At 41.0% G+C, this 23,876-nt stretch overlaps 1 protein-coding gene across 6 annotated transcripts in view; it reads right to left on the minus strand.

The window, feature by feature from the left end:
- LOC140539458 (transcription factor 4-like) overlaps positions 1–23,876 on the minus strand; it is a 240,173-nt gene that overhangs the window by 108,477 nt on the left and 107,820 nt on the right. For 4 of the 6 annotated variants that reach the window (XM_072662170.1, XM_072662175.1, XM_072662173.1 and 1 more), the window contains one exon: positions 10,479–10,543. In XM_072662170.1, coding sequence (XP_072518271.1) covers positions 10,479–10,543 — 65 coding nt within the window. The remainder of the gene's footprint in view (positions 1–10,478; positions 10,544–23,876) is intronic. The other 2 variants (XM_072662171.1, XM_072662174.1) reach the window with 1 other exon arrangement.

Consider the following 23,876-nt stretch of genomic DNA (forward strand, 5'->3'; position numbering starts at 1 on the left):
AGACTCACTGGAAAGAACCGACACTCGAGGTGACGCAGAGGAAAAACTCAGCGGATGGCCTTCATGTTCTTAAGCAGGTTCTTCTCTTGAGTCTTTGAGTACGTCACGTAAATTCCTCATCTGGAATTTTGCGTAAAGAGAGAACCCCTGCAAGAGCATGGGTAAGAACCACTGACAGGAACCAGGACTCCAAAAAGAAGTTCCCACTGAAAAGAACCAAGACTCTGTAAGAGCACTAAGAAGCAAGAACCAGGTCTCACAGAGAACTTCTCTAAGAGCACCAAGAAGCACCAATGAGTAGAACCAAGACTCTGGAAGAGAACCTCTGTAAGAGCACTAAGAAGCAAGAAGCAAGTCTCACAGAGAACCTCTCTAAGAGCACCAAGAAGCACCACAGAGAAGAACCCAGACTTCCAGAGAACCTCTCTAAGACCACTATGAAGCACCACTGAGAAGAACCAATACTCACAAAGAGAACCTCTCTAAGAGCACCAAGAAGCACCACAGAGAAGAACCAAGACTTCCAGAGAACCTCTCTAAGAGCACTATGAAGCACCACTGAGAAGAACCAATACTCACAAAGAGAACCTCTCTAGGAGCACCAAGAAGCACCAATGAGTAGAACCAAGACTCTGGAAGAGAACCTCTGTAAGAGCACTAAGAAGCAAGAAGCAAGTCTCACAGAGAACCTCTCTAAGAGCACAAAGAAGCACCACTGAGTAGAACCAATACTCACAAAGAGAACCTCTCTAAGAGCACAAAGAAGCACCACTGAGTAGAACCAATACTCAAAGAGAACCTCTCTAAGAGCACAAAGAAGCACCACTGAGTAGAACCAATACTCACAAAGAGAACCTCTCTAAGAGCACAAAGAAGCACCACTGAGTAGAACCAATACTCACAAAGAGAACCTCTCTAAGAGCACAAAGAAGCACCACTGAGTAGAACCAATACTCAAAGAGAACCTCTCTAAGAGCACAAAGAAGCACCACTGAGTAGAACCAATACTCACAAAGAGAACCTCTCTAAGAGCACAAAGAAGCACCACTAAGTAGAACCAATACTCACAAAGAGAACCTCTCTAAGAGCACAAAGAAGCACCACTGAGTAGAACCAATACTCACAAAGAGAACCTCTCTAAGAGCACAAAGAAGCACCACTGAACCACAAGAGCATGAGGAAGAACCACTAAGAGGAACCAGACCCAACAACAGAACCCCCATATGAGCAAGCGGTAGAACCACTAAGAGGAACCAAGACTCAAGATGATACAAAGGAAAGGCCCAGGAGATGCACTGGGGTTCTTCATGTTCTCAGGCAGGTTCTCCTTTTGAGTCTTGGTTCCTTTGAGTAGTTGTTCCTCGTTCGCTTAGGGAGTCTCTCCAGGAGATCCACCGGCCAGCGCGGTAACCTGCAGATATGCCTCCTTTCACATCCGGTTCCAAGCACGAGAACCAGCTTCCCGAACAGAACCTTTAATCCGCTGAAGCCCAGTTTGTGTTATCCATCTTCGAGACCTTCAGCAGAGGTCACTGTCTGACCACAGAGCTTCTCCTGTCCAGATATTTTTTAGATGGTGGACCCACTCACAGCCTAGCAGTGACACTGAAGTACCTGATACACTAGTACTAGTAGCTGTTTCCAATAAAGTGGCCAGTGAGTGGAAGCAGAAGGTAATAGGGTGTTTCTAATAAAGTGGCCAGTGAGTGGAAGCACAAGGTAGTAGGTGTTTCCAATAAAGTGGCCAGTGAGTGGAAGCACAAGATAGTAGGTGTTTCCAATAAAGTGGCCAGTGAGTGGAAGCACAAGGTAGTAGGTGTTTCTAATAAAGTGGCCAGTGAGTGAAAGCACAAGGTAGTAGGTGTTTCTAATAAAGTGGCCAGTCTAGAAGCACAAGATAGTAGGTGTTTCCAATAAAGTGGCCAGCGAGTGGAAGCACACCTTAGGTGTTTATAATAAAGTGGCCAGTCTAGAAGCACAAGCTAGTAGGTGTTTCCAATAAAGTGGCCAGAGAGTGGAAGCACGAGGCAGGATGTTTCCAATAAAGTGGCCAGCAGTGTATTTCCGAAAGGGGGGCAAGAACACGAGCTTTAGCTTGCCTGTTAGCGTCAACTATGAGATCGATTACGGAGGGTGAGGAAGTGAGTGAGTGTGTGTGTGTGTGTGTGTGTGTGTGTGTGAGACTATGAGAGCCCTCACACTGATTTTTTGGCTCTCGTCACCTAGCGGAGGAAGAGGAGCTGGATGAGAAGGAGCGGCAGGTGAAAAGAGAAACTCGAGCCTTTAGGCACGTCTTCACACACACACACACACACACACACACACACAAACACACACACACACAGCGAACGGGCCTTTTTACAGCAGCGCTCTTAACAAGGGGCAATTAACACGTTAACATGCAACAGGGAGACGAAGGCTCCGAAAGACAAGAAGCCAAATGGAGGAGAGGAGCGATAAGCCTCTCCTATCAAACCACCGGCGTAAGAACCGAAGAAAGGAAGACAGGAAAGAAGGGAAAGGAGGGGAGGAGGAGGAGGAGGAGGAGGAGGAGAAAAAAAAACAAAAAAAAAAAACGGTGAGAGTGTGAATTGCCTCTTTTTCGCAGCCAAAAATAACCTGGTAAACATCTTGAGTCGAACTAAAATATGAAGCGGAGTCTCAAACGTGGGCGAACCGACCGCTTAACGAGAGGAGCGTCACGGCAGCCGAACCAAAGCAAAGACTCCGCCGCAATGGATCTGAAGGGTTTATTTGGGACGCGTCGGAAGCGCGACTCAAGGCAGGTACGCACTCGACGGCCTTCGCTGCAATTACCGCCGTCGCGAAAATGAAAGGAGGCAAATTGTAAAAGAATCCTCCGGCCGTGAGTTTGGGAAAGCGACGGCGGGGTCGGTAACTCCAAAGCCAATTCCCAGCTTTGTTTGCCCCCTTGAAATCCCAAGCGACTGACTGCGTCCGGTGGGTTTGGGGAAACATGTCCCAGTCAGAGAACGGTGTTACTCAAATATTAATGAATCCTGGCTAAAATACAGCACTAATACATACTGGAATCAGTTTAACACAGCTATTCCATCACTGTACTGATACAATACAGCACTAATACATACTGAAATCAGTTTAACACAGCTATTCCATCACTGTACTGATACAATACAGCACTAATACATACTGGAATCAGTTTAACACAGCTATTCCATCACTGTACTGATACAATACAGCACTAATACATACTGGAATCAGTTTAACACAGCTATTCCATCACTGTACTGATACAATACAGCACTAATACATACTGGAATCAGTTTAACACCGCGCCTACATCACTGTACTGATACAATACAGCACTAATACATACTGAAATCAGTTTAACACCGCTTCTACATCACTGTACTGATACAATACAGCACTAATACATACTGGAATTAGTTTAACACCGCGCCTACATCACTGTACTGACCAAATACAGCACTAATACATACTGGAATCAGTTTAACACAGCTATTCCATCACTGTACTGATAAAATACAGCACTAATACATAGTGGAATCAGTTCACCATCAGTGTCTGTGGTTTATCCTTGTTTCTGATTGGTGGAAATGCACAGCCAGCGAGCTATATCCAGCCCACAGCTGAACGAAGATAGCCGAACAGCTGGGTTAGTAGTATGTGTGTGTGTGTGTGTGTGTGTGTGTGTGTGTGAGAGAGATGCAGGATGTTGCGAGTGTTTCCCGGTTGGTCAGTTTGGTTCCCACTGCCCAATGCCTTGAGCCCTGACCAGGAATCCGATCTCTGCCTGCAAACCCACTCGGAAAACACACTCACACACATTCCATAGATGTTTCCACAGCAGGCTAAATGCTAAGGCTTTAAACCCACACACACTTTCGCTCACACAAACACACACACAGTCCAGTGCTGCCGGCCTCGGATGAGGTCCATGCTAACGTGTACACGCTACAGGTTGCACCGACTACCTCAGGGGGGCGCTACACAACTGTAGGTGGGTCAATATGACCTCCTGACCACAAACACGAGGTGTTTCCAGGTGGCCGAGAACCTCAAATGAGCCTAAGGTCACTGTTCCCGATGCCGAGGGCGGGCTAGAGAGGTCTAAAGCCCACCCCCCCCAGAACCGGTCTGCAGAGCAGTGGACCTGGGTGGTCTGGATTGATGGAGATGCAACTGATCACCCACGTCAGCACCTGACCTCACTGTTGCTCTAGAACGTGGCTGTGTACAATCAAATCCTCCTCACAGCAATGTTCCGGCAGTGCACAGCCTCCCCACAGGAGCAGCGGCTGTTGCTGTCTGGTATGAAGAGGACGTTCTCCACGGAACAATTACAGAACATGGAGAGCAGTAATTCATCACCCCCCCTCAGATCAGTCAGATCAGCTCCTCCAGCTTTATTCTGCAGCAGCTTATTACAGCCCCGGCCCACCTGATACCCCCTCTGTATGTGTGTGTGTGTGTGTGTGTGTGTGTGTTCTAATTCTTGAGCTATTGTCAGGCTTGGCTGCAATGAGATATCCACACTGATCTCTCTCTTCTCTTACGAATGAGGGAGCGAGAGGGCGAGAGAGAGAGAGAGGTAAAAGGAAACAGTGATTCGATTCTGATTCTTTCGAAAATGATTCAGTGAATGACGAGAAACTTTGAGAGGAATGTGAACCAGAGAAAGAGAGAGAGCGATGAGAGAGAGAGAAAGGCTGAGAGAGAGAGAGAGAGTGAGGTAAGTAGGCGAGAGAAATAGAGAGAGATAAATAAGAAAAAGGGATAATGATTTGATTCTGATTCGTTAGGAAATGATTCAGGGAATGACTAAAGAGGAACTGGGAAAAAGAGCGAGAGCTAGAGAGAGAGAGAGAGAGAGAGAGAGAGCAGGGGAGGTGAAAGGAAACAGGAGAGGGAGGTGAAAGAGAGAAGTGAGAGAGAGTGAGAGGTAAAAGGGCGAGAAAGAGAAAGAGAAATAAGAGAAAGGGAGAAAGATTTGATTCTGATTCAGTGGAAATGATTCAGTGAATGACGAGAGACTTTGGAAATGTGAACCAGAGCAAAAAGAGAGAGAGAGAGAGAAAGAGCAGAAAAGAAATGAAATGAGAGAGGGAGCTGAACGAGATCAAGAAAGATTGAATCGGACTGATTCTTTAGGAAATGATTCAGTGAATTACGAGAGAAATAGAGAGAAAGGTGAATGCGCGCGCGAGAGAGAGAGAGAGAGAGAGAGACAGCGTGCGAGAGAGAGTGAGAGATTTATTGCAATGTGAAGTGCTCATTACATTTCTGAACACTGAACAGATCCCACACTGATTCGATTCTGATTCTTAAGAAAATGATTCAGTGAACCATGGAGTCTCGAATTTCACGGCAATTGGACACACTGAACACTGGACACACTGAACACACTGATCTTACTGTACGAACTGTTTATACAATCAATAATCAATAAACACAACCAATGAGGCTTCGTTATGTGAAAAGAGTTGAATCAGTTCGTTTGGTTCAGCTTTGCTGAAACTTTGAATCTTTGAATCAGTTCAAACATTCATCGAGTTGAATCATCGGCTTCATACTGAGGCACTGATTCCTGATTCACATCACGCATTTAGATGTCTAGGCAGTCCAGTATGTGTGTGTGTGTGTGTGTGTGTGTGTGTGTGTGTGTGTGTGTGTGTGTTCAGGCCTAGGGTGTAGCCTCAGTGGCAGTTCAGGGGACACATGGTGGAGAGGGATCTGAGATGGTTTGACCACAGGAGGCACACACACACACACACACACACACACACACACACACACACACACACACTCCTACACACACACACAAAGCTCTGTGACGTATAATTCCAGTATTTGGCAGGGGGGCCGTTTTTGTGGATTAGCTCTCGCTGGCCTTCCCTGCTGCCCTCAAGACCCCCACACACACCAAGGTTCAGCTCTGACACCTCAGGGGTGGATGTGTGTGCGTCCATGAGTGTATGTATGTGTGTGTGTGTGTGCGCGCGAGTGTGAGTGTGTAGGCTCTCCCTTCCTGCGGCTAATCCCAAGGTTACCCATAACCCAACCGTGCCCTGAGCTCTGAGCCCCGATCATTTCTAGCCCTCCCCCCTGCCTGCTGGAAGGCCTAAAGGTCAAACAGAGGTCAAGTCAGTCCTGGCCGCCTAGGCCAAGGGCAGCAGATCTGTTAGAACCGAAGGAGACCACTTCCCGATCTGGCTGACCCAACTTTGCGGTTGGCCCTGTGATAGCCCTGGGCCGCCCAGATTGTGGATGGGCTGGGCCAGGTGTAGCCACCGGCCACTTTAATGGAAACCCCAACCTTGAGCTTCCACTCTCTGTCCACGTTCTTAGAAAGCCCCTACCGCTGTTGTCCAGATATGAACGGAGTGGTGGCCTGATCTCATCCAGTGTATGACCCTACCTTGCGGACGGCCCTGTGATAGCCCTGGGCCGTCCAGATTGGGGATGGGCTGGGCCAGATGTAGTCACCGGCCACTTTAATGGAAACCCCAACCTTGAGCTTCCACTCTCTGTCCACGTTCTTAGAAAGCCCCTCCCGCTGTTGTCCAGATATGAATGGAGTGATGGCCTGAGTCCAGCGGCTCCGTGGTCAGAAACTGACCTCCGACGAGGGTCTCGAAGACGTCCGAGACAAACCGTGCTTCAACAGATGAGCTACAGTCTCTAACCGAACACCAGCAAGCCGCAAGCCTTACACACACACGCGGCCCGGCTCCGCCATCTCCGACGGGGGCGAGTCATCATGCTTGGACACACGAGAGATTTGGCGAGATCCCAAATCGGCAGAAAAGGCCAAATCCGTAGCTCCACCAGGTGCGTAGGGGCGATTTCATTATTCATCATAACGCCGGGAAAATAATGCATCTTCCGCCGAATGCACTCCCAGCTGCTTAGACAACAAACTCGGGTCTGGTCGCAGCAATAAGAAAGAGAGGAATTTCACAATCTGGGAATTTACATTCATTTCGGAGAGACGGACACTGCGAATACCATCCACTTCCTTACGAGCTGAAGAATTCGCCAAGATCTGAATAAGCAATAAAATGCGGATAAAATAAAAAAAACAAACAAAAAAGTGGGATGAGGGTCTCAGTGGGTCTTCTAGAGGTATAGAGGTGGAGGTAGATTTTAGTTAAGCCCGTCGAGTTTATCCGCAGCTCCGCTCCGAAATTTCCCAACCCCCCTCCCCCCCCTGTGGATTGCGGGACCATATGAACTGGCCCTTTTTTCACGGTACGCCACTTCAGTGTCAATCATAAACCAGGCCCAGTTGCAGCAAGACACTCTTTCTGATGGCTCTGTCTTGTCAGCTGTCAAAACAAAAAAGATTAATTTCGAAGGCAGCTAATTTTTCACAACTGACAAGACCCCGACTGACCACCCCCCCCCCCCCCCCCCCCCCTGCACGTTTTCCCAAACTTAGCGTCCAAGGTTTCGACTATTCCGAACATTTTAATTAGGGAATACCTGGAAATTCACCCCCAAAATGATCAATTAAAGGAACAGCTGCTATATACGCTATATATGTCCGAAAGTTTGTGGACGCCCCTTCTAAATATTGCGAATACTCAGACACACAGAGCTTGTCTAGTCCCTGTGGAGAAGTAGTACTGCCAATAGAATAGGACTCTCTGATGAAGCTATTGGCACCATGCTGCCTAATGCTAATCATCCAATATTCTGACCTCACTAACGGTGCTCCTGTCACTGAATGCAATCAAATCCTCACAGCAGTGCTCCTCCAAAATCTAGTAGGAAGCCCAGTACTAAGCCTTCTTCCTTCCCTGGACAGTAGAGACAGCTACTCCAACAAAGGCAGGATAATACTCTTGATTTTGAAAGAAACAATACATGAGCAAGTGTCCCAATACTTTTGTCCATAGAGCTGGGTGGATGCTAGGTGGTTGCTATGACATTTCAGGTGGTTTCTATGATGCTGCTTGATGGTTTCTGTGGAATCACAAGTTGAGGATATGGTGTTGAAGAGCAGTTACTGGAAGGGTGTTGCATGGTATCCACTTGATTGGTATAGTGCTGCTTTTTGTTTGACTTGTTTCTACTTATTTAAAAAAATATTCTACTTGTTTCTACTTGTTAAAAAACTAAACTATTCTACTTGTTTCAAGAAATAAAGCAGGAAAAAAACTTTAAGAAATTAAAAAAAAGAAAATGATACTTGTTTGAGGAAATAAAACAGAACATTTGGTCTCTTTTAAGATTTGTTTTTTCTTGTTCCAAGAAAAATGAAAAATATTCTACTTGTTACAAAAAAAATAAAGCAAAATATTCCACTTGTTTCTACTTGTAAAGAAACTAAACAAAATATTCCACTTGTTTCTACTTGTAAAGAAACTAAACAAAATATTCTACTTGTTTCAAGAAATAAAAAAGAAAAGAAAATGATACTTGTTTGAGGAAATAAAACAGAACATCTGGTCTCTTAAGAGTTTTTTTTACTTGTTCCAAGAAAAATGAAAAATATTCTACTCGTTTGTACTTGTTAAAAAAATAAACAAAATATTCTAATTGTTTTAAGAAATAAAGCAGGAAAAAAGTACTTTTTTTAAGAAATTAAAAAGATTAAAAAATAAATTAAATTAAAAGAAATTAAAAAAATGTTGTTCCAAGACAAATAAAGTAATTTTACTTGTTTTAAGAAATTCACAGGATAGAAACAAAAATATAGAATAAAAAATGAGATTATTTAAAAGAAGCAAAATGGGATGATTTCACTGACAAGACAATCTTCCGCAGAGATGGTTCTGAAGTTTGAAGTGTCTTCCAATTCAGAATCTTTCTACTCATGTTAAAAAAATTAAATAAAAAAAAAAGAATTAAGTGAGGAAGTGTTGTTAGATCACATTCCCGTTACATTTAAACAGTAAATGTGATCAGTGTGTGTAAGTGTGTGTAAGTGTGTGTATCTATGGAAGCTGTGCTCTGTGGGGTCGTACTGCAGGAGAACGCCGAAACAAAGACGCGATTCATTCATATATGAAAACAACTCTGAATTTCTGCAGATCAAACGGCTCTGGTTTGTAGGCTATATGTGACGCTTTAACGCGCAGCCACTTCCATATGCTTCCTCAGATGAACACATATGGCGCGTGAGAAAAACCTACGAGACGGATGGACTCCCGAGCCGCATACATTCAGATATTTCCATTACCATAACACATTAAAGAAGCCACCTGTTAGCAGCACGGGCGAGCGCGAGTGCAAAGCGCAGCTCTATTCATGCACTGCTTTATTATTTATGAATATTTCCCACATGCAGGATCTCTAGATCTCAAACAGCGTCGCTGGAAATTCCAAGGACGCGCTAACCTTAGGCGTGTGTCCGGTGACGGTCAACCGAGCTACTGCGGTAACAGTCCCGATGATCAATAAAAAGGGACCCTCTGCATTAGGGGTGTATACATACTACTATGCATCATCACCATTATTATTATAATCATCATAAACCATGATTTATCATCATCATCATCATCATCATCATCATCACTCATGATTTAAGATCAGGTTTACACTGAAGGGATCCTCATTTTTAAAGTAGCCGAGAGCCTCTGGGGAATTTATAATAAAAAAAAAAAAGAAAAAAGTATGTGGTTGCTAGGTGGTTGCTATGGTTTTGCTAGATGGTTGCTGGTTGCAGTGGTATCCCAGGTGCCAGGGTGGAATGGTGGTCCCACCGTGGTGTTGCAAAGCAGCTGCTAGAAGTGTTCTATAGTGTTGCTAAGTGGTTGCTAGGTAGATTGGTGTTGATATGGTGTTGCTAGGTAGATTGGCTAGATGGGTGCTATAGTGTTGCTAGGTGGTTGCTATGATGCTGCTTGATGGTTCCTGTGAAATCACAAGCAATGTTGCTTAGAGGTTGCTAGGGTCTTGCTAGTTGGATGCTAGGTAACTACTATGGTGTCCACATGATTGCTATGGTGCTGCTTAGCATTTGCCAGATGGGTGCTATAGTATTGCTAGGTGGCTGCTATGACATCTCAGGTGGTTGCTATGATGCTGCTTGATGGTTCCTGTGGAATCCCAAGTTGAGGATATGGTGTTGAAAAATAGTTGCTTGAAGGGTGCTACAGCGTTGGATGGATGGATGGATAGGTAACTGCTCTGGCAACGCAGGTGGTTGCTATGGTGCTGCTAGATAGTTGCTAGATGGGAGCTATAGTGTTGCTATGGTGTATCATGTGATGCTGAAAATCAGTTGCTAGATGTGTTGCTACAGAGTTGCGCAGTGGTTTCTAGGGTGTTGCTAAGTTGATGCTAGGCATTTCGGTAGATAAGTGCTATACACACGCAACTTCACTTCACTTCACTTTGCCCGGAGACCCTTGGCCTAGCTTGGGTCCACCAGTGTCTGGGAGACCACCAGTGCGTGAAAGCGGGGGTCCTGAGTGTGAGAGTACATACAGAGACAGAGCTGGTTTGGAGAGAAAGTGGAGGGGTACCTGGTGGCAGCTGTGCAGGCTGGAGTCCCGCCCGTAAGCGTACGACGCTCTCTCCGCTTTACCTGCTAAAAAAAAAGAGAGAGAGAGAAAGAGAGAGAGTCATTAGGCAGCAATTTAGCACCTGCAGCTGGGAAACACACACACACACACACACACACACACACACACACACACACACACACACACACTCTCCCAAAGAACAATCCTTAAACCCCTTCCCACCAGACGGTTAATCCAGGGGTTAACAGGAACCCTTTCCTGGGTAAAAGCAATGCCAGATTTGAGTGGTTGCTATGGTATCCCACGTGGAAGGGTGCTATCCCATTGCAGCTGGGTGATTGCTATGGAGTCTTGTTGGGAGGATGCTAACTGGTATCCCAGGTAGTTGCTACAGTGACGAAAAGCAGTTGCTGGAAGGGTGCTACAGTCTTGCTAGGTGGATGCAAGGTCGTTGTTATGGAATCCCAGGTGGTTTCTATGGTGTTGCGAAGTAGTTGCTAGATGGGTGCTTGCTATACTGTTTCAGACGGTTCCTTCTGCGTGGTTGGGGTATGACTGTGATGTATGAGTGATTGTAAAAAAAAACAAAAACATAGCAACCTCCTGGCATACCCTAGCGACCACCTCGCAACCCCATAGCAACAACCATGAGATCCTATAGAAATACTGAGGCAACCACTTGTTGGACTCCTTTTGGTTCAGGTCAAAGTTTAGTAAGTGGGGTCTGGAAAAAAAAAAAGGTGGACCCCCTGGGTATATCACGGACCTCTGAGGGGCCCTACACGCCCCCATCATCATCACACATAAAACTCATATACCACATGGTGCTGAAGGTGGGTTTCACTGGTGGGTTTGGATGGTAAATAAAATAGCTACATTTGCATTGTAGTCATGGCAACCGACACCTGGTTGCATTCACCATTGCTGTAAAGATAAGAAGTTGGTACGTTTCTCCACAATGAACCACAGTTTCACACCAAACCAAGTCTGAAGGTGTTCATCTCCACCGCTGAATTCCGCGCCGGATTTTGAAATGTGGGTGGAGTTCCCCTTTAAGGGGTTCACACGATGTAGGCCGAGTTCGACGTCCAGCACTCACACCCAGAAACACAGCTCCGTCGAACCCTCCAGCGGAGGCGCTTAATTATATATGAACGCAGAGCAGCACTGCTAGCTGGGTTCAGTGCCAGATCTACACACATACACACACACACACACACACACACACACACACAGTGCAAACATGGCCCTATTCTTCCAAAAGTGCGATTTCCCTCAGGTCAGGACAGAATCAAACACAGCCAGCCTGTCTTACTACAACACAGGGAACACACTGAATCATATACTAGTACATATTTCTCACGTATACTGACATATAACCAGTATATCTAAATAGAACAATATATAACACAACATATAACACAAATGAATGTATATGCTGTATAAACAATTCACTAGTACCGTGTATACGACCTGTACGCTATAAATATAAACTACACAAAGAAATGAGTGTCTATTTGGATCATTTGCAGAATGATGTTACTATATACACTATATACACACTAAAAGTATATATCATGAAAGTTCTGAGATTACACTGATTGCTAGACGGGGGTTAGAGCAAGCAGCCAGGCTGAGTACTTAATGGTATTTCTAAAAGTGTAAATAGTGGCGACGTCATTATGTACTTCACACTTTGTATATTAAGCGTATATTTGTGTGTAAATATATATATATATATATATATATATATATATATATATATATATATATATATATATGCGCTTTGTATATACAAATATATATACACAGTATATTATTCATCCAAATGTAGTGCATTTCTAAGCTATATATATATATATATGCAGAATGATGTTACTATATACACTATATACACACTAAAAGTATATATCATGAAAGTTCTGAGATTACATTGATTACTAGACGAGGGTTAGAGCAAGCAGCCAGGCTGATATATATACATACATACATACATATATATGTGTGAGTATATACAAATGTATGTACACAGTATATTATTCATCCTAATGTAGTGTATTTCTAAGCTATATATATATATATATATATGTATATACACACACCCAAAGTACATTATGTGTATATAACTATATACCACTACATTACTTTATTTAAACAGATATACATTTATGTATATATGTGTGTGTAATTGTACCAGTATAGAAGCACAGTATTCACTGTTACATAACAGCAAACAGCTGAATCTGCCTTACACACACACACACACACACACACACACACACACACACACTGCTTTAATGAAAAGTGTTTTTTAGCATTTTTAATTTTTTTAAGTTTTAGCCGGTGGGACTTAGAGGTGGGACTCTCTCTCAGCTCTCTCTCCAGACTCTCTCTCTGCTCCTCCTCTCACACCCCTCTCTCCGGGCCTGCCACCTCTCACCAGCACACTAAATCCTCATTAATCCGCATATCTCCTGCTCCGGAAGTGGGAGCGAGGTCCGGCTGCAGCGCGGAACAGGACCGGAATGTCCCAGATCGCTGCCGCTGTTGCGAAACCAACTCCGCTGAAGATGCTGAAGACCAGCCCTTTCTCTCTCTCTCTCTCTCTCTCTCTCTCCAACCAGGATTTACTCTCCGGGTTCTGACAAACTAATGAAAATGCCAAACCTACAGTAAAGGGACTGTAGAATTTAGGAGGAACCCATTCTGACCTATTGACACAACCATCACACTGTCATCTTCAATTTATCAATTGTTACATTGTATTGTCAACTGTAATATGGCTGTATCACCAGTATGCCTGTGTTGTCAACAGTAAAACTTATAAAATCATCAGCTGTAACCTGTTGGAAACAGGTTGTAACAACACAACTGTAACACTGTACTGTCCACTGTAATGTATTGTCAACTGCAACACTGTACTGTCAACTTTAATGCTGTGCTGTGCACTTGTAATGCTGGACTGTCAACTTTACAATTGTTCTGTCAACTGTTACACCGGATTGTAAACTGTAAGACTGTATTGTCAACTGTTACATTGTATTGTCAACTGTAACACTATACCAATAACTGTAACACCGTACTGATAACCCAACACTGTACTGATAACACTGCATTTCCAACTATAACACAGTGTTGCCAACTGTTACATTGTAGTCAACTGTAACATGTCTTTAATGTTGTATTGTAAACTATAACACTGTACTGTCAACTGTAGCACTGTACTGTCAACTGCAACACTGTATTGTCAACTGTAACACTGTATTGTCAACTGTAATATTGTATTGTAAACGATAACATTGCATTTCTAACTGTAACACTGTACTGATAACCTCAACACTGTACTGTCAACTGTAACACTGTACTGATAACCTCAACACTGTACTAATGACTAACACTGTACTGTCAACTGTAACACTGTACTGATAACCCCAACACTGTACTAATGACTAACACAGTTCTGTTAACTGTAACACTGCACTGATAACCTCAACACTGTACCAATGACTAACACAGTTCTGTTAACTGTAACACTGTACTGATAACCCCAACACTGTACTAATGACTAACACAGTTCTGTTAACTGTAACACTGCACTGATAACCTCAACACTGTACCAATGACTAACACAGTTCTGTTAACTGTAACACTGTACTGATAACCTCAACACTGTACTAATGACTAACACAGTTCTGTTAACTGTAACACTGCACTGATAACCTCAACACTGTACCAATGACTAACACAGTTCTGTTAACTGTAACACTGCACTGATAACCTCAACACTGTACCAATGACTAACACAGTTCTGTTAACTGTAACACTGCACTGATAACCTCAACACTGTACCAATGACTAACACAGTTCTGTTAACTGTAACACTGCACTGATAACCTCAACACTGTACCAATGACTAACACAGTTCTGTTAACTGTAACACTGCACTGATAACCTCAACACTGTACCAATGACTAACACAGTTCTGTCAACTGTAACACTGTACTGATAACCTCAACACTGTACTATAAACTGTAACACTGTACTGATAACTCCAACACTGTACTAATGACTAACACAGTTCTGTTAACTGTAACACTGTACTGATATCCTCAACACTGTACTAATGACTAACACAGTTCTGTCAACTGTAACACTGTACTATAAACTGTAACACTGTACTGATAACTCCAACACTGTACTGTCAACTGTAACACTGCACTGATAACCTCAACACTGTACCAATGACTAACACAGTTCTGTTAACTGTAACACTGTACTGATAACCTCAACACTGTACCAATGACTAACACAGTTCTGTTAACTGTAACACTGCACTGATAACCTCAACACTGTACCAATGACTAACACAGTTCTGTTAACTGTAACACTGCACTGATAACCTCAACACTGTACCAATGACTAACACAGTTCTGTTAACTGTAACACTGCACTGATAACCTCAACACTGTACCAATGACTAACACAGTTCTGTTAACTGTAACACTGCACTGATAACCTCAACACTGTACCAATGACTAACACAGTTCTGTTAACTGTAACACTGCACTGATAACCTCAACACTGTACCAATGACTAACACAGTTCTGTTAACTGTAACACTGCACTGATAACCTCAACACTGTACTGTCAACTGTAACACTGTACTGATAACCTCAACACTGTACTGTCAACTGTAACACTGTACTGATAACCTTAACACTGTACCAATGACTAACACAGTTCTGTCAACTGTAACACTGTACTGATAACCTCAACACTGTACTAATGACTAACACTGTACTGTCAACTGTAACACTGTACTGATAACCTCAACACTGTACTGTCAACTGTAACACTGTACTGTCAACTGTAACACTGTACTGATAACCTCAACACTGTACTGTCAACTGTAACACTGTACTGTCAACTGTAACACTGTACTGATAACCTCAACACTGTACTAATGACTAACACTGTACTGATAACCTCAACACTGTACTAATGACTAACACTGTACTGTCAACTGTAACACTGTACTGTCAACTGTAACACTGTACTGCCCACTGTAACGTTGTATTACACACTGTAACGATGTATTACACACTGTAACTATGTATTGCACACTGTAACGTTGTATTGTGATGTTTGTACAGTTTTGTCAGTTGAAACATACGTGTCAGTCTTAACCATCTTAATCCTCCAGTCGGCTCAAATGTATTTATCGATCTGTTTATTTATTTATTCCATCATTTCATCAGATCCTGATCTTTGCTCATCACAGTGTCTCTGCAATACCCCGTCACGTAACGTCACCCCAACAAGACAAGCAAACACCCACCGCGGCCCTCTCTGTAAACCTCGAGAGGCTCTAGAGCCCATCCCCGATGCACGGCGACTGTTTCCAAGCGGTTTCCCGTTCCCTAATCTCGCTGGGAATCGCAGGAATCACTTATTATCTACTCAGCCGAGCAGCTTCTTCTAAAACTGCCTTTCGCTTACAACAGAAACTCCCTCTGGTATTGGGCTCTCGCTTGCCGCGCACGGCTACAATCAGCAGTCATGCTACTCCTCTGACTCACGCTGAAGTTTCCCCCCCGGCTCAAAGGGCGTCCTCGGGACACGGCCGACAACCTCTTATTAAAGAAAAGCCCCTGTTAGCCGCGAATAACAGCGTTAGTCACAGATAAGGCTGCGTAAAAGCCGGGGGTCTGCGTACGGCGGGCCGTCTCAAGCGGGCTTTGAGGAACAACGTGAGGAGCTTGCTTTATTCGTCGTTGTTGCTTTTTGTTGTTGTTGATAAATCAGATTATCAGGAGAATTCACAGCCGACGGAAACAACAGCTTTGGTCAGCAGGTTATTTATTATTAGTATAAAAAAGCGATTTTTTTTTTTTCGGAAGAAAGATGATGAAGATAAAAACACAACACAGCAGACCAAACCCCAAAAAAACAAAAAACGATCTGCGCAGCAGTCTTTGTGTCCAGCTGCGGATCATCTCCGTCATTAGTACGTGTTACTCTCGCTGCGGATATAATACATTTTCCCACCGGAAAGTGCTGACGCCGAGAAAGCCGAAAGTTGCGTTTCTGCTTGTTCCGGTCCTCCGGATCATTGCGCTAATAAATCGTGTTGACAAAACGAAGATTATTTCAGCTTTATCACATTTATCCACACGTGTATGCCTCGTCCCGTGTCCCGGGTCCAGCATCCCGTATCCCGTATCCCGTTCCGGCACGAGACAGGATGGGAGGAGGACAGGGACAAACGAATAAAAAAAAACGTAAAGACAAACGAATTATAAAAAAAAAAAACACGAGACAAAACCGAAGCGAAAGTCGGGCAGAAGAGGCGGCGGCGGCGGCAGCGGCCGGTCTTTAAGAGGAGTAATTACGGCCTGGAGGGGACTGGGAATGAACCCCGCTTTCTTACGCCAAGCTGAGATTGAGGAGGCAGAATTAATGCAGAAATGACACCTTATCAGCCCCTCGGAAGGTGCCGCTCATAATCGTCTTTCAAACGAGCTTAGCGAGAATAACACACGCACCGACATGCGTACTTCAGGCTCACACACACACACACACACACACACACACACTCCCCACCCAGCCAGAACTTAGACAGTGCCAGACTTTTCAACCATGGGGGAGGGGGAGAGTGAGAGAGAATGAGAGAGAGAGAGAGAGAGAGAGGTATCTTATAGACAGAGTCACGTCACCAGACTCAAATATTTCAAACATGCATATATATATATATATATATATATGTATGCATTTTATGTATATATTACATATATTTAGTATTAGATATAAAGGATAGCACATATTTCATATTCATGCATATATGCTATATATACATATATGTTATTAAGTTAACATGTTTATCTAATATGTACAATATCCCTAATATATGTAAATAATTGAAGCATATAGACTTTTCGCACACATGCATATATACACACATGTATATGCATAACCAATACATATATATAAATTGTGTATTATACAAACATGTTAATGTCCTGTATGTGATTTATATATATATATGTCCTAAATGAGTCCTAAATTATATATGTAAAATATAACTATATATATATCGTTTTTGCATATATATGTTTGCATTTTATGTATATATTATTATTATATAACGGACAGCACATATCATTACACATCCATGTATATATATATGTTAACATGTTTATCTAATATTTACAACATCCCTAATATATGTAAATATATAAAGCATATAGATTGTTTGCACACGCATATATATATATATATTTGTATATGCAAAAACAATATGTATATATAAATACGTATGATATGTATTATACAAATATGTTTCGAATTTGTCCCATATGAGATATATATGTATAACCTATACATGTATATGTAATATGTGCTATCCTTTATATTTAACACTAATTATATGTGATATATACACGTATACATACCCTATACATAAAATGCATACATATATGACATATAATATGTATTATATAAAGATGTGTAAATATTGTGTCCTCAATTATATATGTAAAATATAACATGTCTATATATATATATATATATATATATATATATATATATAGACATGTTATATTTTACATATATAATTGTATATATACAAATATATATGTAACAATAATATGCTATACCCAGACTATTTTGTTGGTCCTGTACCTTGTCCAGCACATACACACTCACACATACACACACACACATGCACACACACACACACATGCACACACACACACACACAGCTGCGCTGAGATCTGGCAGCGTGGAGTCTAAGCATTAATGACAGCCGTTCGGCTCCGCAAACCTGAAGATGAGCAGAAAGTCGGACTGATCAGCGCGGACGGCCGAGGCGAGTGGGCGGAGGATAATAGAATCACACATCGCAATATTAAATTACCATTCAATAGATATAGATGACGAGAAAAAAAAAAAAAGAAAAAGAAAGAAAAAGTCCTTGTTGCTAATGTTGGCCACGTTAGATCCTCTGACAGCAGGATTACAGCGGCGGCTCGAGAGAAACCATAACCATCTGCCATTCATTAATGCTTTCTAATAATATATACCGTTATTCAGAAGCCCCAAATAAAGCCGGCTCTCGTGGGTGAGGCGGAACCTGCGGGGAGATAAACAATGTATAGTTGTTTAGAAGGCCATTTTCATTAGTGCAGTTTAGAAGAAAAGTAATAAGAGCCAGTTTTAATGAACGTAACGAGCGAGAAGAACTATTTTATTTGCATATTAGAAGGAAGCGAAGCCGCAAGTACACACGACAGTACATACTCACATTCCTACATATGAGCTTCTATTCCCACCGAAACTCACAAATCACACCAGCCGAAGATCAAACGTTAAGGAATTACAGTAAGAAAACATTAAAGAATTACGTTAAGGAAACGCTGAGGAATTTTGTTAAGGAATTACAGAACGCTTAGGTTTTAAAACTAGTGTTATTAGTTATACATCATCTCTGATATGCAAAAACCTTTTTCACTTTTGAGGTAAACCTGGCAGATTACACTGATTCCCATTAAAGGTTTTTCCTTCTCCTGTAAAATTTACATAATGGAAGTGTTAATTATGTTTTTATATATATATATATATATATATATATATACTGTGAATCTGGCAGTTGTCATTTTATTTATGTCAAAATGTCATGATGAATGTACCAATAGAAAGGCCCTATATATAGACATATAATAGAAATTACCTATATATATTTATTTATTTATTTATTTATTATTATTATTATTATTATTATTATTATTTACATTGTTTTCCATTGAAAGTTAAGAAGTTAAGTTAAGTTGCTTTTTAGGAAACAGGAATTCTTCACTTTTTGACATTTGACAATTCAAAAAAGGGCCATTGTTATTTACACTGTCTCACAATTTCACAATGAATGGACCAGAAGAAATGCTCCATAACATCTTGGATTAAAATATTATAATACTGACTTTCTATTTAAGTTAGGATTTTTTGAATGAGCGCAAAAAATGCTTTGCATGTTGCCGTATTTAATTTTCATTGGACAACTGGTCTTTACATAGCGTTCACACTTTATGGCGAACGGACCAATAGAAACGCTCCACAATTACATGGAATAACATATATATTTTACATTGACTTCCACTTAAAGCTACCATGTTTTTCCTCATCTTCTGCAAAGTTGCAATTTTGGAAACAACTTAAAAAATAAATAAATAAATAAATAAACTTTTAACTTCTTAACATCAAACTCAAACCAGACAGCTGTCCTTTCAATCGTACCAGAATGTCATGATGAACGGACCAATAGAAATGCTCCAAAATGGAATATGTCTTGGAATATAATCTTTTCACATCCACTGAAATCTAAAATTATGTTTTGCTTCTCCGGTAAAGTTATAATTTAATTGTAATTAATAAAATGAAATTTTGATATAATCTAAACCTAGTTGTTCTTTTAACATTGTGACCATTTGTAAGTAATGGACCAATAAAAATGCTCCAAAATGAGTTTTTACAACAAAAATAATAATAAAAAAAAGTTTCATCAAAATCTAAGATGCTTTTTGCTTTTGCTTGTGATTTTGAAAAAAAATGTCTTTTGACTTTCTTATATAATGTGAATCTACTTATTCTTTATATTGTGGCCAAATTTCACGATGAATGGACCAATAGAAATTCTCCAAAATTACTTTTTACGACTTCCGTCGAAATCTAAGATGCTTTTTGCTATTATTTATCATTAAAAAAAAATTTGTCTTTTGACTTTCTTATATAATGTGAATCTACTTATTCTTTACATTGTGGCCAAATTTCACAACATATGGACCAATAGAAATTCTCCAAAATGATTCCATTGAAATCTAGATGTTTTTTTGCTTCTCTTGTACATGACAGTGACTATATGCTAAGACTAATATGCATACGCTCACGTTGTTGATGTATTTTTATTTATATATTCCACGTGTTCCTTTACTGATTTCTAATGGAAATGATTTTGTGATAAATATGAGTTTGCATTTAAACAGCAGGAAAAACAAAAAAAACGCAGCAAAAAATCGGACGCCGTGTGAACGGCCTCGGAATGAACAGCCGTTCGTTAAAAACAAAAAAAACAAAAACAACAACGAACCCCCCCAACCCTTCAAACCCCACCCCCCAACAGCCCGGCGACGGTGAGCGGCACAGCGTGTTTTGTTCTCTCAGCGTCGAGGAGAAAACAAATATGGAACGGCTCCAAGTTGCCCCGATGGCGCGAGAGTCCTCCCCTTTTAATCCTGCTTAATATTTGATGCCTAGTCCGGGCTCTGCAGCGAGCATGTGTATATATATGTGTGTGTGTGTGTGTGTGTGTGTGTGTTGCCTTGGGGAGAGGTAGAGAATCTTTCGGTCGCACACACACTGACCCCTCAGTAAGACACATGACACAGCCATCTCACAGAAGCACACACAGACACACACATTACTGCCACCCAGCATAGACCCCGTACCGCCGCCGAGCTCGCTCAGACACACACTCCACTGAATCATGCGCTACGGTGATTCACTCGATTCGGATTCTTCAGGGAAACGATTCACCATTTCATTCAAATTCAAACTTGTGATTGTTCTCAATACACTGGTTATCTACACGTATAACAATATATGACACAAATACAGTGTCTACCTGTAATTAACTCTATATAACATTAGAATAAAGCCAGATAAACATAAGTCAGTGGCCAGTGAGAGTGTCTACCTGTAATTAACTCTATATAACATTAGAATAAAGCCAGATAAACATAAGTCAGTGGCCAGTGAGAGTGTCTACCTGTAATTAACTCTATAACATTAGAATAAAGCCAGATAAACATAAGTCAGTGGCCAGTGAGAGTGTCTACCTGTAATTAACTCTATAACATTAGAATAAAGCCAAATAAACATAAAGTCAGTGGTCAGTGAGAGTGTCTACCTGTAATTAACTCTATAACATTAGAATAAAGCCAGATAAACAAAGTCAGTGGTCAGTGAGAGGGTCTATCTGTAATTAACTCTATAACATTAGAATAAACCGAAATAAACATAAAGTCAGTGGTCAGTGAGAGTGTCTACCTGTAATTAACTCTATATAATATTAGAATAAACCCATACAAGCAAAGTCAGTGGTCAGTGAGAGTGTCTACCTGTAATTAACTCTATATAACATTAGAATAAAGCCAGATAAACATAAGTCAGTGGTCAGTGAGAGTGTCTACCTGTAATTAACTCTATATAACATTAGAATAAACCGAAATAAGCAAAGTCAGTGATCAGTGAGAGTGTCTACCTGTAATTAACTCTATATAACATTAGAATACACCCAAATAAACAAAGTCAGTGGTCAGTGAGAGTGTCTACCTGTAATTAACTCTATATAACATTAGAATAAACTCAAATAAACATAAAGTCAGTGGTCAGTGATGAGAATGTGCTCTGCCTGGAAGTGTTCTTCCTGAAGGCCTTTCTTCAGAGGCGCTCGGGGAACGGGAAATCGAAGACATAAAACCAGAGGTAATGCATTCATGCAAAATAAAAGAAAGAAATAAAACTATATTTAAAAATTATATAATATGAATGAATAAATTAATATAATTATTTATATTTATATAATAAAATGCAACTCTACATTTTCTAGAAAGAGAAGTTATGCCCAGCAAACAGGCGGGCGTTTATTATTATTATTATTTTTTTCGTTCTTTTCCAACACCCCCCCCCCCCCCCCCCCACGCACTACAGGCCCGCAGACGCCACAACTCAGACGGCCACAGAAGGAGGGAAGCCGCTGGACGCAGGTGCGTCTGTCAGGCAGCCAAAACAGCCGGGCCAAAGGAAGGAATTGGGCTACGCTGGATAACAACGTGTTCGACAGCGACGGAGCTGCTGCCGCTTCTCCGGCCAAGTATCTGTCAGACGTCGGCCCGGTTAGTATAGTTACTGCGGGTTTACTCCACCTCCTACTCCTCTTAGGACTAGTATAACCACACCTCCGCGTCCCCACACCTCCTGCCCCACTGCGGTGGTTTTAACGCGGAGATGTTTCACACTTATTGTCTCGTCTTACGCTTTACGGTGGACCATATTGTTAATCGTGTGTGGTGGAGCCGGACCAAACCCAGATCCCACCAGCGCTGCCGGGAGGCGGAGGGATATTTCTAGAATACTAAAAATAGTCGATTTTTATTTATTTATTTATTTTTAAGGGAGGGGTATTTATCCTGATATTTTCCCTAATTATTAATTATTTAAATGACATATATATGCATATTTAAATAGCCACAACAGAAATGTAACTAAATATAACAATTAAACAGTACATTATATATAACTAAATGTAACTATGTACAATTTTTAACTATATATTTGTAGAAATATTTATATATAAATATATAGTAAATATATCATTTTGTGTATAAATTATTTTGATTTATATATATTATCTTGATATTTTCCACAAGTACTAATTGCATAATTCTATAACTAATTATATTTGTATTTATAATATATAAAATATATATTTTGAAATAGCAACAGCAAAACGTGCCTCTATATACTAAATTAAATATTCTGTATATACAGACAATAGTAGTAGTAGTATAGCAATAAGTAATATTTTCTCTAATAACTAATTCATTTCAATTGTAATAATTATGTCTAATATAATAATTTAGTAATTGGATTTATTTAATCTATTTTATATGTAATAAATTACTTATTATTAACATTTAACGCATTTTAAATGCATATTTAAGTAGAAACAGCAAAAATTGGAACTATAAATAAAATATTAACAGTGTATATATATATATATATATATATAAATATATCTCAGTGCAGTATATGTACACATACTAATTAGCAAATCAGCATCTTAGACAGTATGAAAAAGTTACCTATTCGAGAACTAATTACTAATTAAAATCAAGTGTTACAAAAAGAAAAGTTAATTATTAAATAAATCAGTTCAGGAAAAAAAAAAAAAAAAAAAGTTTATCCGTAAAGTTTTTTTTAGTTGTTTTTTTTTTTTTCCCAGCAACTAAAACTTGTTGAAAAATAAATAAGCGGAGGGCGTGCGTGGGTGGATGGCTCAGACATCTTAAGTGGTGACTGATTAAAAAATAACAGCCATGTCACATTCGGTCCTTTGAAAGCCTTCGCATCACAGGAAGGCGACCTTAGGCTCTGCCGCTGAGGGACGGCAGGATGAGCAGGTGCGGCGGCGGCGGTTTTTTTGGGTTTGCCGAGCGTGCGAGAGAGAGAGAAAGAGAGAGAGAGAGAGAGAGAGTGTATTTATATCCAGTGTAGCATTGCTCGATCTATTTCTATAAAAGAAACGAGCTGCTCATTCCAGTACAGCCACCCTCCATCATCACACCG

The sequence above is a fragment of the Salminus brasiliensis genome, chromosome 18 (assembly GCF_030463535.1).
Source record: "Salminus brasiliensis chromosome 18, fSalBra1.hap2, whole genome shotgun sequence".
Classification (NCBI taxonomy): Eukaryota; Metazoa; Chordata; class Actinopteri; order Characiformes; family Bryconidae; genus Salminus; species Salminus brasiliensis.